At 43.0% G+C, this 16,393-nt stretch overlaps 1 protein-coding gene across 1 annotated transcript in view; it reads left to right on the plus strand.

The window, feature by feature from the left end:
* The window catches only part of LOC123506849 (WD repeat-containing protein 75-like), a 210,289-nt gene that overhangs the window by 86,643 nt on the left and 107,253 nt on the right, over positions 1 to 16,393 (plus strand). The window contains 4 exon segments of the mRNA XM_045259203.1: positions 12,834 to 13,018; positions 13,443 to 13,606; positions 13,900 to 14,086; positions 14,675 to 14,856. Of these exon segments, the coding sequence (XP_045115138.1) occupies positions 12,834 to 13,018; positions 13,443 to 13,606; positions 13,900 to 14,086; positions 14,675 to 14,856 (718 nt within the window).

A 16,393-nucleotide genomic window follows, 5' to 3' on the forward strand; every position in this document is an offset into this window, starting at 1 on the left:
CTATCGTTCTCAAAAACTGTGTTTTCGTGCTTGCACCGTGCTTGTCCAAACTCTTTCAACTATGCCTATTCACTTCTACCTTTCCTTCTTGCTGGAAGTTTGCCTACATTCAGCCTGTTCCTAGAAAGGGTGACCATTCTAATCCCTCAAACTACTGTCCTATAGCTTTAATATCTTGCTTGTCTAAAATTTTTTAATCTATTCTCAATAGGAAGATTCTTAAACATCTGTCACTTTACAGTCTTTTATCTGATCACCAGTGTGGCTTCCATCAAGGTTGCTCTACTGGTGATCTTCTGGTGTTCCTAACTGAGTCTTGGTCATCCTCATTTAGTGACATATCAAAAGATTTTAATAGAGTCTGCCACAAAGTTTTGATTTCAAAATTGCCCTCTTATGATTTCTATCCTTCTATTTGCAACTTTATCTCAGGTTTCCTTTCTGACAGCTCTGTTGCAGCCATGGTAGATGGCCACTGTTCTTCTCCTAAATCTATCAATAGTGGTGTTCCTCAGGGTTCTGTCCTATCTCCCACTCTCTTTCTATTATACATTAATGACCTTCTTAACCAAACTTCTTGCCTTATCCACTCCTATGCAGATGATACCACCCTACACTTTTCCACATCCTTTCAGAGATGACCAATCCTTCAGGAAGTCAACAGTTCATGCAAAGATACCACATTATGCCTGACTGCTGATCTCTGATTGGGGCAGAGAAAACTTAATAGTTTTCAATGCCTCAAAAACTCAATTCCTCCATCTATCAACTCGACACAACTTTCCAGACAACTATCCTCTCTTCTTCAATGGCTCTCAACTGTCTCCCTCTTCCACACTGAAGGGTTAAAATGTCAAAAAATGGAAAAAGGAGCAAGGAATAAAGTGATAACCAGAATGGACATGGGTAAGAAGTGTTTGTTTACACCAAGCGGTAGGGTGGAACTCACTAGAAATTATTTCTCAGGCTTCACATCGGAGGACAGGTATGATGACCGTAACACCAGAGAGAGTTTATCGAGGAGTCATACACATAGAGGACTTAGTGAAAGACATGATGGCTTGGCTAAAAACCTTGGAAAGGACAATGAGATCATAAAGGCAAACACCGAAGTGTTAAAGAAAAACTATGGTGACCTGATGAACGATGCTTGTGCTAATGAAAACAAAATGGAAGATAATGAAGATAAAGAGAGGAAAATAGGTGAAAAGCAAAATCATTGGAAGATGGACCAGAAGCAGCAGAAAGTTAGTCTTAAAAAGTTTATTGAAGAAGCAGCTAAGGAAAGGAAATGGGTGGTTGTCAAAACAGTAGTAAAGATAGTTAAGGAAAAGGAAAATTTGGTTAGGAATACTGTGGAAAAGAAAAAGTGTGTTGGTATCTTTGGATTAAAGGAAACAGTTGTGCCAATTAGACATGAAAGAGAAGAATATAAGAAAATCCAGGTTGAGAAAGTACACTACGCGCCAATGAATTGTTCGAGGCTCCACAACAGATCACTTCCGCGAGGGCCTCAAGATAATTTCCTCTAGTATGGCACCGTAGTGATTTATGCGAGTTATCATGCATCTGGGAACATGTTTAAAGTACAAGCAGTCCATGAAAACCGTTGATGGACTGTCAGTTGACATTTGTCAGTTATTAGTAAAACATTCGGAAAAGTATCGCCTCATTTTCCGCCTGTAATTTGAGCAGACACGCCCCTGACACAACTCACCTTTTTTTCATAATGGGAGGCAAGAAAGACTTATCAAAGGACCAGATAAAAGTCATTGTGTCTTTACACAAGGCAGAGAGGCCAGTGAAAGAAATAGCCAGGATTGTGGGTGTTACAAGGAGATGTGTGCAAAAGTGGATACGAAAGTTTCGTATGGAAGGCGGGGTGGCAACGCCAGAACAGAAAAAGAGGCCTGGTCGAGGACGTAAAATTTCATCACGCACAATAAATGTTGTGAAGCGTCAGGTGGATGCTTGTCCTCAAATCACAGCGAGGGAATTAAAAGAACAAAACCCTCAGCTGCTCGGGCAAGTGTCTGTGAGGACGGTACAACGCTGCCTGCATGATGACCTTGAGTTCCGCAGATGCCGCGCTCTCAAGAAGCCACTCACCACCCCTAGGCAACAAGAGCTTAGGGTTGCATTTGCCACTAAATATCTCCAGTGGGATATGGCAAAATGGCACCAAGTTTTATGGAGCGACGAAGCTGTCTTCACGGTGTCCTGCAACCGTGGCAAGCATGTTTACCGGCGACCAGGGAGTGTGACCCACTTGACACAAAATTTATATTTAAGACTGAAAAGCACCCTGACTCAGTAATGGTGTGGGCCTTCTTCAGTTATTATGGTGTAGGAAATTTAGTGTTTTTGCCAAGAAATGAAAACATGAATCAGAATAATTATTTGGAACTTTTATGTGATTTTTTGCTCGGGTCTTTTGAAATGTGCAACGCTACTGTGTTCATGCAGGATGGAGCTCCATGTCACAGGGCAAAATCTGTCCTGACTTGGCTTCAGGACTGCCAGATTGACTTTTTGGAGGACTGGCCACCCAATTCCCCTGATCTGAACCCTATTGAAAACATCTGGTCCATCATGAAGAGGTGCATGCAGAGGAGGGATATCTCCGACATAACGAAGCTGCGGACGGCCATCAGGGAGGAATGGCATAATCTAAATCAAATAACCCTCAATAACCTGGCTGAATCTCTTCCTTCATGGCTTCTAAAGTGTATAAGAAGGAGGGGAAAGCCCATCAATTACTAGTTTCTTCGTAAGTATTATAGTACTTTTGTTTTCTCCATTCTAAGTGCATTCTATCACCTGCGGTGTCACAGCGAACAATTCATTGGCGCGTAGTGTAGTGATGGAGGTGAAGGATGATGAAGAGGAAGGCAAGAGATTGAGTGAAGAAATTGAAGAAGTCTATTGACTGGGGAAATATGAGGAAGGAATTACACATCTGTTAAAGATTAAAATAAGATCGCAAGCAGGCACTGAGGACATCCTGACAAGTTTATGGAGGCTGGGAAGGAAAGAAGCATATAAAAATGTATGGTTGAGACACGATCTAAATGAAGAGGAAAGAGCTAAACTTAGGCAGCTTTGGGAAACAGCCAAGGAAAAATTTAAAGAGAACAACAGAGGAGAGGATGAGCTACTACTGGAAGGTCAAAGACATGAGACTAAGGATGTGGTACACAAGGAGTGAGGACAAAAGGGAAATAAGTATCACTGTAGAAGAGGAAGAATATTAAAAGTCACGTACACAAACATAAGTGGTATTTTAATGGCAAAAATACAGTAGAATGATTATTTAAGAGAAAACAAGCCTGACATCATGTGATTGACTGAGACAAAATTTTATGGAGGACTTTGAAGCACTGAATATTGGGGAAAATAGTTACAATGTATAGAAGAAGAATACAGAAACAAAAAAAAAGGAGGAGGAGTGATGCTACTTGTAAAGAAAGAGCTGTAGATGGATGAAATAACTTATGGAAATGGGAGTAGTGAAGTGCTGACAGAACAAGTAAAAATTCAAGGAAAAGGAAAGAGGGACTTTGCTATTGTTTATGTCTCACCCAAAACAAACTCATGGAGAAATGAAGAATAGGGGAACATGCTTAATTATACAAGAAAATATTTGAAAAGTGACTTCCAATGTCAAACCTTTTGGAATTAACTGATGGTGTTTTTGAAATACAAGTGTCACTTGATGAAGTAAGGAAAATAATGGAAGAACAAGATGTAAGGAAAGCCTCAGGTCCTAATGGAGTGTCAAACTGGATTGAAAAGAAATACAGTCACCAGTTAGCAGACAAAGTCCACAACATTATTATGAGTTCCTTAACAGAGGGTAAAGTACTAAGAGATTGGAAAAGAGCAGATATTGTGCCCATATTCAAAGGGGGAAATAAGGAGGATCCATGAAACTACAGACCTGTGTCATTGACCAGTATAATAGCAAAAAATATGTGAAAGGATAATAAAGAAGTGGATGGAATATTTGGAGGAGAAAGGTATGTTGACAGATAAACAGTATGGATTCAGAAGAGGAAGATCATGTGTCAATAATTTAGTAAGCTTCTACTCAAGAGTGGTTGACATAGTGCAAGAAAGGAATGGCTGGATGGACTGCATCTACTTAGATCTGAAGAAGGCATTTGACAAGGTCTTGCACAAAAGGTTACTGCAGAAACTTGAACAAAATGAAAGACAAAAGGGAGGACTTGTAAAATGGATGGCTGACTTTCTAAAAGACAGAGAAATGAGAATGATTATAAGAGATAAAAGATCAGCCCAGAAAAGAGTCTTAAGTGGAGTTCTGCAGGGGTCTATATTACTACCAATAATGTTTAATAATAATAATAATAAACGGTTTATTAATTAGGCAATGTAAAAAAAAAAATACACTGAAAATGTACAGGGGTGGGACATTACCACAATGAACTAAAAAAGCTTAACCTAACTATGGATAAACTTAACCTAGAAATTCACTTATTTATTTAAAGTTCGCACAATAGTGGGCACCGCGCTGAGCCGGTACCGATCCGTGCGCGGTGCTCTCAAAGGCGCCACGCGATTATGGTGTCGGGTGGCGCGAGCAGGGGGAGGCACGTCGGGTGGTAGCAGGTGGCGGAGACGTGGATGACGCAGCAGTCCTTCCCAAATTTTTCCAAGGCTTCCTGGTGTCTTGTGGCCAGCCTCGGCAGACTCAGGCAGGTCAGGGTGTCCTCGTGGGACCTGTAGGCAGGCCCAAGGATGACCCTGAACGCCTCCTCTGAACCCTCTCCAGCTGTTGTCGTTGTGTGAGGTTCAGGAGGAGGACCACGCTGGGCGGCGTACATGAGCTTAGGGAGTATAAAGATGAGGTACACTCCCTCAGCTCATCTGCCGGTGCTCCCAGGGACCTGAGTCGGCGCAGTAAATAGATTTTATATGAGGCTGACCTGATGATGTTGGAAACATGCTGCTTCCATGTTAACTGATCATCCACCAAGACACCTAGAAGCTTGGTGCTGCGGACCACCTGGAGGAGTGAGGGCCCACAGAAAGCTGGGGAGGGGGAACTGCTGCTGTGGAGGTACAAATGTGCATCACCATGGTCTTGGTGTGGTTGATGGTCATTTTGCTGTCCTCCGTCCACATCTGTAGTTGGTTTAGAGTGGACTGCAGTGCTGAGAAGTCTGGGTTGGTGTTGTTGACGGGTACGCCCACGGTGCAGTCGTCCACATACTTCCAGCGGTGGGGGGTGTGGACGAGAGCATCGTTGATAAGGATGAGGAAACACAGGGGACCCATCTTGGTCCCTTGAGGGACCCCGCATGTGAGCTGTTGGAAAGAGGAGACAGAGCCCTGATAACAAACGGCCTGACGCCTTCCCGTGAGGAAGTCTGCCAACCACGCTATCAGGTAGGGAGAGAGGCCCAGAGTGATGGCTTTATTTATCACAACAGTGTGATCAACAAGATCAAAGGCCTTTCTGAAGTCCACAAAAGCAATAGCTAGAGAAGTGTTGCGTTTGTCCAGGTGGCTGTGGACGAATTCCAGGAAGCTGACAAAGTAGTGAGATGTGGAGGTGGATTTAATATTGCCAAATTGTTGTGTCAATAGAGTTACAAATTTTGTTATAGGCCCAGTCGAAAACAAAATCTTCACAGATAAGGCTGGGTATAGGGGTGATGGCGACTGGTCTTAGATCATTCAGTGACTGTGGATTAGAAATTTTGGGGAGGGGGGTGACGTAAGATGTCTTCCAGTCATCGGGGCAGGAATGTTGAGCAAGGGAGGCATTGATGATAGAGCAAAGGGTGTGGCAAGTTCTGGGGCAAATTCTCTGTAAATTTTGATGGGGAGGTCAGTGGGAGTGGTGGATCTGTTTAGTTTAAATTTAAGAAGCTTCCTGTAAACATCAACCTCCTGGACAAGGGGTGGAGGGGAGGAGGCAGGGAGGTAGGCTGGGAGAGTAGTGGAGTGAAGGGGAGGGAGTGTCTGACAGATCGCAGCGAAGTGACCGTTAATCTCTTCGGCCGCGCTGTCAGGTGGAAGGTGTGAAACACAGGGGAAAGAAGAGGCTTGCTTTTGTAAACCACACAAAGACTTAATCTTGTCGTACCACTGTCTGTTGTTAGTAAGCTTGAGATGGTGAATTTTGTCTGGGTAGTAGCTTGCCTTGGCTTTTTAATTTCCTGATAACTCTGTTCCTTAAACTCCTGTACTGGTCAGGGCTAGAGTGGAAAGCCCTGTCACGCTGACGAAGGAGTCGTTTGATGCAGGGCGTCATCCAAGGGGCATCAGATGGGTCCACTGTGATGTCCTTGGTGGGAAAGTAGTGGTGGAACGCTTCCGTTGTGGTAGTGAAGTAGTTCCGCCATTTTGTGTGGACGTCTTCCACCTCCAGTACCTCGGTCCACGGATGAAGTGTTAGCCACTGCCCAAATTCCCTCATGGCGGAGTCAGGCATGGGCCTGTGGGATCTGGTGACAGTTGACCTGGGAACCGAGGTGGTGGGGGTGGGTGTCCACAGGATGGAGAGGTGGGTGCTGCGTCCCATGGGGGGGAGTGGCTTGGGAGGCAAGTACTGCTGGCTCAGGTCTGTCATGATAAGGTCGAGGGTGGACTGGTGGTGGGTGGGGAAGTCCACGACCTGGGTGAGGTGTAGCTGGTGCAGGATTTCACTGATATCCAAGCGGTTGAAGTCCCCACAGATTACCAGCTTGGCAGCAGGAAATCTCACCCGTAAAGCATCAGCAGTCTCGATGATGTGATCAGTGAGCAACCGTGCAGTGGCGGCCCGTGGAGGGTGGTAGACAACACACACAATGATGGAGGCTGTGTTGCGGGGTGGCAGGGGGTAACCTCACCCACAGGGCCTCCAATCCGGCGGGACGTCGACGTGTAGGTGTGAGGGGCTGAGGTCAGAGCGGCAAAACAGGGCCACTCCCCTGCGTTGATTCCTGAGGTGGTGGAACAGCTGGAAATCTTGAATCATACACACCTCAGGAGTTATCTGCCACGCCTCCGTGATCGCCACAATGTCTGCACAGTTAGATCTCACTGACACTATCAACTCGTCCATCTTGTTCGCCAGTGATGTCACGTTGGAAAGGAGGAGAGAGGGAAGACTATACCACACGCCGGAACTTCAAGTGTTTGTATTCCCTCTCCTCAACCTTCCGCCCTTCCTTACGGTAGATGTGATCATTTTAATGGGACGCACCACACTCCTTCCTCCCTTGGATCCACGATTCCGAAATAACTAAGTTTTTGAGGCGTTGAATGACCTCTGATGGAGGGTACCCAGCCTCACGTCTACGGCGCAGAAGGGCATTGCGTCCGTAGCTTAGCACTGCAGCACTCATTTCACTGTTTGTCCAGACGTGCACTCACTTATAATATCCAAAATTGTTTGTATTATAACACTATGGCGAGCACTAATTAACCTATTAATAACTTATACAAAGGGGAGGGGAGGCCAACAGGCTGGCCGTGGCTGCCCGAGAGCGCACAAGGTCACACGTCCGACCCGAGTGAGGTCAGGAGAGTGTGTCAGTACATGTATGTAAACGATATACAGCAATACTCCACTTAACGAACAGGATAGGGGATGTCAAAGCTGTTCGTAGAGCGAAAATTCGTTAAGCGGACGTAATTTTCCCATAGGAAATAATGGAAATAGGGGGAATGCGTTCTGTGCTGGTCCCCAATATACAACATGGGTTAAAAAAAAATTATATATATTTCTATTAGATTTTTACAAGCTTTGCCCCCCAAAAAGCATTGTTTTGTAATGCATAAAGTGAAATCTTACATGGAATACCAAAAAATAAATCAGAGATGAGATCGCCCACAGACGAGGCGGAGGCTCACAGTGACTCGGCCGCTTCTTCTTCTTGTGACCCTTTTAGCTTGTGTGTTGTCTTTCACCACATTTATGTTTCCACTCCTCTGTTGCCTGCTATAATGAATATCATATCTTAGTATTCATATACGCTCATGCCATGAGGATAACCTCAACTCTCATTACTAATGAAATGGCGTGGTATTTCATTACTAATTCACTATCACTCAGTGCCACAGAGTTGAGGTTATCCTCATGGCATGAGCGTATATGAATACTAAGATATGATATCCATTATAGCAGGCAATAGAGGAGTGGAAACATAAATGTGGTGAAAGACAACACGCAAGCTAAAAGGGTCACAAGTAGAAGAAGCGGCCGAGTCACCGTGAGTCTCCGCCTCGACTGTGGGTGATCTCATCTCTGCTTTATTTTCTGGTATTCCATGTGAGATTTCACTTTATGCATTACAAAACAATCCTTTCTTGGGGCCAAGGTTTGTAAAAAGCTAATAGAAATGTTGTTTTGTGAACATAGATGCATATATAAGACAGTAACACCACCTCCAGAGGTGGTGTTCCTAGCAACCTCAGAGCAACCTGATAGCAACCTTGTCACCGTCCCTCCAAGCATTCATGGATGCCATTTCGCGCAGGAGGTTGCTCTGATGTTGTTAAAGAATCTTGGATCCAGCTCCATGAGCGCTAGAGACAGAGGCAGGGAGCCAGCCAATCACAGCGAAGCTGCCGCGTTCGGTCCCTCACCCGGCAAATTCAAACCCAGAAAATTTGCTAAAACGGATGTGGTCATATGTTATGCGGACTTCATTGTCTAACTTTATATAGTAGGCTAAACTGGAAATTCGTTAGACGAATGTTTGTTAAACAGAGTACAGTAAAGTCCCGGGTTACGTCGGTCTCGAGTTACGTCAAACTCGTAGTTACGTTAGTCCACTATAAGGCAATTTAAGATTTAAAAAATTGAAAATTTATAAATCATAAAGCGCGGGATTTATTGTTGGCCATCAGGCGTCACTAGTGGTTACCCGCCACACCGCCCGCCTCACGCTTGAATACAATAACACTCTGCCTCAGTTCCACCACACCGTTGCCACTGGCAAGTTTTATCCTACTTCTGCGTTTACTCAATGGCACCAAAGAGAAAACTCCTTAGTGACAGCAGTGATGCTAAGAAGAGGAAAACCATTACGCTACAAGAAAAAGAGGACTTAATTAAAAGACATGAGAAGGGAGGCAGCAGCTGTGTGTGAGGGAGTGAAGAAGAAAATGGGAAGCCTGTTACCATGACAACAGGGAGGTTGACGACCTTGAGGGCTCGCGCACCCATCACAACAATAACAACTTCGGAGCCTTCGCCTGGGCCACACGACACTCGCAGCTGACTTGCACCATCTGCGCCTGTCTGCTGATCCCTATTGATCTTTTCTATTGCATTTCCTGCCCCGCTGCCCACGCTTCTACTTTCACCGCACTGCAATACGCTCCCAGCTGTCCGCCCTGGGTGTCACAACATTCGACCTGCCCATCCTCCTGGCGGCCTCAGGCGTCCACCCCTCTCGGCAACCTGCAGTCCTTCGCGTTCGTAGCCCTAATCAACAACAAAAACAAGCTTGTGTTTCATATTCCTACATAGTTGTAAATAATATAACAATATAAACTTTAACTTACCTGAATGACCATAAACAATGATTGGTTGAAAACTCGATAATATGCTTTGAAATGTACGGAAACTCGAGTTACGTACAAAATTTACTTACGTCATGTTTCAGGAACGTAACTCTGACGTAAACCGAGACCTTACTGTATATATATATATATATATATATATATATATATATATATATATATATATATATATATATATATATATATATATATATATATAATGTAAAGTACAGGCAACCCCCACATAATGAAAGGGTTACGTTCCTAAAAAACCCTTCGTTAAGCGAATTTTCATTAAGCGAACCAATTATAACAAGTTTAACCCCTGACTTGAACTTTCATTGAGAGGTAACAAAGCGAGAGTGCATCATAGTATAGTTAAAGGTTTAATGAAAGTAAAAATTATGAAGTTAAACATTTAGGCAGTTTAATTTCAGTCAATATAATGTACACTAATGTATGTATGTACCTAACTTTATAATGTTGATGATCTTAAATTTATGAAGGGAGGGAGAGTGAAATGGGAAAGACACTAACCGGCAACCTGTGGAATGTAAACAAAGGACGCATCATTGTACTGCATACAAAACTTATGTACCACATTTCCACAAGGCTTTCCATTTAATCCATTGTAGAGTCACGAGTTCAGGTGGTTGTTTTAGCTTGCAAGGAAGATACAGTCCCTTTAGCTTTCTTAATAGAGTGTGCTGACTTGAAAATAGTAGAGACAATAGATGGAGTCAAGATGGTGGCGAGCAATGCTATTAGTTTTCTCACCTCTTTCATGTCTGTGAATAATATTCACTTCGAGAGTAAGAGACTTCCTGGTTTTCTTAGCAATGCTAGGCGACGTTGCAGGGTGTTTTGGTGGTAAGTTGAGCAAGGGAAGACAGCTGCTGCTGACGCTGTTATTGTTTTGAACATGGGGAGTGATTGGTGTGCATGTTGTCCACAAGAGGAGCTGGTGTATTCAAAAGCCTGTCGGCTTGCACGATACAGCGGGGCTTTCAGGCTTGAAAAAAATTACCTAGATAGAACTTAATTAAAGCGAGTTTAGTGTTCATTAAACGAGCAGATGATAGTAAAATGAAACATTAGTTGTAGCGAGATTTCGTTGTGTGAACCTTCGTTAAGTAGGGGTTGCCTGTACTGCGCAAAAGAAATAAACAAAATGTTTTTATTTACCTTTCACTCGCCATGTATTCTATCAAATGATATCTCTCCCAAGGCTAAGGGACAGTAGGGATTTCAGCCCTTACTCATTTTCCACTGAGTGGGCAGACGAGGATAAGATGTCGTCGTCTGCACTGTCGGAAGCAGATGTGTAAGGGCCAGTTGTAGCAGGGTCGGCACGTTGCACTGGTTTAAAGAAAGAGGATATGGAGGAAGGGCCAGCTGTAGAACCATCAGCAGTGGATGTGAAAGGGCCAGCTGTAGCAGGGTCGGCAGGTGTGACAGGGACGGCATGTCTGACTGGCTTGAAGAACAAGTAGATGGAGGACTGTTTGTTTTTTTTTTTTTTTTTTTTTTTTTTTCCATAGATTTCTTGATAAATCTTGACACTTTTCTCTATGTCATGAGCCACTTTGCTACTCCTGGCTGGATTTGGGACACGTTCCTTCAGGGTTTCCAGAGCTTTTTCAATACCACATAGACATTCTCTAAGAGTTTTGATGTCCAGGCCATGCACACGTTCTTCCTTGTCTCCTTCTTTTTCTGCCTCCTGTGATGCCTTGTCTAGCTCTATAAGTTCATCATTTGAGAGAGATTCAGCATGGCTTTCCAAAAGATCTTGAACATCATCATCATGAACTTCATCAAAGCCTATGGCACAGATTTAATACATCATTTCTGATCGCACCGATGTCGTCTTCAGTGAAGCCTGGGAAGTCATGCGCGCATTCTGGCCATACTTTATTCCACACCAAGTTCGTGATAGACGTGTTCACTTCGTCCCAAGATGACTTGATGTTATCTAAGGCGTGCTTGATGTTATACGACTTACACCATTCTCTGATAGTGGGCTTGCCAGGCCCATCTGTGCCCTTTATGAATTGCTGCATGGTTTGCTGTTGGTAGTACGAGTAGGCTTTAAATGTTTGCCATGATTACTATGAATATATTTGTGCTTACAATAGACCCTTTAATATTCCATTTATTCATCTAATTAGTAATGCATGTAAGTAATATGTAATGCAGTTGAAAAAAAAAAAAGGGGGGAAGAGATAACAGGCTCCAAGGGTGGTCATGTTAAAGTCAGTACTGTGAGTGGCGATGAGGTGTGTCATGGATGATGTCATCACCCCTGCTCCCCCCGCACTGGGCTGTCTCGGATGACATGAGCGGATACCGTATCTGTGAATTTTTCTTACCGTATATTGAATCGAGGGTAGTAATTTTCAGATACTGTAACTGTGAATTTACCGGATAAAGAAGTACCGTATAAATAGGACTTACTGTACCAGAAAATATAGACAGTTACATCAGACTGTTTGCAGATGATGCTAAAGTAATGTGGAGGGTCAATAGAAAAGAAGATTGTGAGGCGTTACAACAAGACTTGGATGAAAATAGTCACTCACATGGGAAATGAAATTTGATACAAAAGAGTGCATCATATTAGAATTAGAAATGAGCAAAAGAAGGCCAAAGAGAATTTACAAAATGGGTAATGAAGAAATTAAGAAGTCTGAAGAAAAAGATCTAGGAGTAACCATTGTTTATAACTTGTCACCAGAAAAGCACTGTTGAACCTCGATAACTTGAATCCCAATAAATCGGATTTCATGGTTAGTCAGATTCTGACCACCCTAGGGATTAAAGTCTGAGTTGAATTGCCCGTCAACTCTTTACATATATATATATATATATATATATATATATATATATATATATATATATATATATATATATATATATATATATATATATCCAGGCTCGTGGAAGAGAATAAGGGGAACATTTTAGGTTTTCCCACTCTAGGAGGTAACATATTCAAGGGCATGGTGTGTAGATGTTTTTGTTGATAGGATGTTTTATGTTTTGGATTGCATGGAGATTAGGTACTCAAGTTGCTTTTGATTGGATGAAGTTAAGTTAGGTTGCATTTGGTTTGGTTACATAACAACTATAATTCTAATAAAAATGTACAGTAAAGCAGAATCATTCAAGTATAGACATGAATATTGAATTGAGCACATAGTACAAAAAACTTTCTTACACTTCACATCGTTCCTTACCCTCCTCTTCTGATGAACATACAACAAACTCCACCTCTGGTCTTACTCTGTGTTCTTTTTGTTTTGCAGCTAGACATAACACTGAGCAACTACTACAGTCAGGAGCGACACCAGGAGATTCAGAACACAGAGGTAGAGCATGTGGCCATATCGAAAGATGGGCTAAGGCTGGCTACAGCAGAGTTCAGGCAGGACCTCGAGGCATCTGTTGAAATACGTCTCAAGTTCTGGCACTTCAAGGAGGAGGACCAGTGGTAAGTCAGTATCACTGACTGCCATGGGCTCTCTTTATACTAAACAGTAACGTCTATTAAAACTAAAGACACTAACTTTCACTGTCCGGATGTAAGATATACAGATATTTGTATCTGCTTACAGCCAGGTCTCTGCTTATCCCTATGACTCAGAATGGTCTCCTTAATGTTTTTCACACTACTGACCTTATTTTTATTCATTAACCTTTAGATATTTTTTAACTCCTGTGTATTTGTTATCCCAATTTATATGCACAGCAAATGTTTAGTGTTGTAGGCAGTCTGGAAATATTTTTTTAATTTTCTTGGGAGATATCTCAATCAGGTTAGAACCATAGTCATTAATTACCTTAAATTTAATGTGGGCCTTTACTGGAACCCCATCTCACACATTAATAGTGACCTGGTTTATTTGTCTTCCCAGCTGGTACCTGAACACCTCAGTTGACCTACCCCACCAGAAGCGCATCAATGCCATTACCTTCCAGCCCACCCCAGCACCAGGACAACTCGCTCCACTGTGTGTTTCATGTGGAGGAGATGGCAAGTTCAAGATCTGGGAGGAGGAAGATTCTTCAGATATCTATGGTAAGGCTTCATTCTGATGTATCATGTTTTATTTTGTTTTTATGTCTTGTTTTCACAGTAGTTTTGTTGTTTAAACTCAGGCTTGTTTTTCTCTATATAGCCTTATGCTTCATATCTATTCATTTGCTTATTTAATCAGTCTTTGAAGATATTATTGATAGAGTAAATGCAGTTCACTTTTGTCATTCTGAATAACTATGTCTTAATTTAGTGTCACTATCAGCTGTGGTTGGGGTTAAGTGATGCAATGATTTGCATTCCAAGTAACTTCACCACCCATGTTCTGGTCTCAGGGACCAAGAGTGTGTGGATAAGCACTGGTGTTGGGTTCTACCGCCACCTACCAGCCACCACTGTCAAGATCTCCCCTGACGGCTCCCTCCTGGCTGCTGGGTTTGATAACATCCTCACTATCTGGATCCCTCAGTCATGTCAGCTTAAGGGCACCCTCTCCCAGCCATACCTCGCTGAGCCATTACAGTAGGTTCTAGTAGGTGAACATGGTCAGTGAAGTCTCATGTCTTCTTTTGGAAAGTGTCTTTGACTACATAATCACTAATTAATTCATCTGCTTCAGTGAAGTGCTTACTGGAAAAGTGAGAATTATTCTCCTGCTCAGTAGTCCTGACAAGGTTTTCTCAGATTCACAAATTTTATGTTTTTAGTGACCATTGATTTTTCTTTTGATTGACTGGCTTCATATGAGATAAGTAAACTTTATATCTTTGATTTAATTGATAATTCAACCATCTGTAAATGAGCTTTGTTCTTTTTATAAACTCATTGTGTGATACACCACCATTACACCATCAGTACCACTTTATGCCATGCCTAATAATATTAATACTCAAGATTATCACAACCTTGGCATCTCATTCTCTGAAGCACTTCTTTCCTCTTTCTTTAGCAACCATTCACTTAGTGGAGCGTGTCTGTGTGTTAGGTGTCATGACGGCTGCTGCCATGCTGGGAACACCAGATGATGTGAAATAGTATAATGCATCTATCACCACAATACTAATAGTCTCTCTTATTATATTGCTAAGTCTCTCTCATAACACTTCACAGACAGGTGGAGTTTGGAAACAGTGAGGGGTGCTGGTCGGTGGCAGTGACACGCACTCACCACTGGGTGTGTGCTTGGGATCTGTTTACCTGTACACTGGTGTGGAGAGTCAGTGTAACGACCTCCTGCATGGCCATTGACCCTTTGTCTTCCTACATGGCTGTCTTCTCTGAGGAAGGTTCAGGTGAGGCTGTCAAGAAAATACAATACAGTTGCTCCAAGAAGTCCTGTCCATAAAATGCACACACACACACACACACACACACACACACACACACACACACACACACACACACACACACACACACACACACACACACACACACACACACACACACACACACACACACACACACACACACACACACACACACACACACACACACACACACACACACACACACACACACACACACACACACACACACACACACACACACACACACACACACACACACACACACACACACACACACACACACACACACACACACACACACACACACACACACACACACACACACACACACACACACACACACACACACACACACACACACACACACACACACACACACACACACACACACACACACACACACACACACACACACACACACACACACACACACACACACACACACACACACACACACACACACACACACACACACACACACACACACACACACACACACACACACACACACACACACACACACACACACACACACACACACACACACACACACACACACACACACACACACACACACACACACACACACACACACACACACACACACACACACACACACACACACACACACACACACACACACACACACACACACACACACACACACACACACACACACACACACACACACACACACACACACACACACACACACACACACACACACACACACACACACACACACACACACACACACACACACACACACACACACACACACACACACACACACACACACACACACACACACACACACACACACACACACACACACACACACACACACACACACACACACACACACACACACACACACACACACACACACACACACACACACACACACACACACACACACAAGAAATGATGATACAGGAACATGTCTGGAAGAAATGTTGGGTGGCTGTGAACGAACTATAATGATGGGAGATTTTAATTGTAAAGAGGTGTGTTGGGAGGACTGGTCAATGGAAGGATCAGAGACAACATGGGGAAATACACTATTGACACTGGCAATGGAAAATGTGTTAACTCAGTGGGTCAAAGAAGATACTAGGTTTGGAGGAGAGGGAGCATCACAAGACTGGACTTGGTCTTTAGTACAGAGCCAATGGTCATTGAGGAGATGAGGGTGGAGTGCCCTTTAGCAAAGAGTGATCATGCAGTTTTGGAGTTCAAGGTGATAGATGAAGAGAAATCTAGAAGAAATGAAGAATATAAAGTGGGAAGATGGAATTATGCCAAGACAGATTTTGGAAACCTAAAGAAATTCTTTCAAGAGACAAATTGATGAAATTCAAGAGTGCTAAGGGAGCAAATGAAAAGTGGAAGGAATTTATAAAATATACAAAGAAGGTGAGAAAAATTTGTACCAATAAGACAACATAGAGAAGTTGGAAAGCAGGACTGGTTTAACGATAGATGTGAAAAGGCTAGAACAAGAAAAGAGGATGCATGGAAG

Source organism: Portunus trituberculatus, chromosome 21 (assembly GCF_017591435.1).
Source record: "Portunus trituberculatus isolate SZX2019 chromosome 21, ASM1759143v1, whole genome shotgun sequence".
Lineage (NCBI taxonomy): Eukaryota > Metazoa > Arthropoda > Malacostraca > Decapoda > Portunidae > Portunus > Portunus trituberculatus.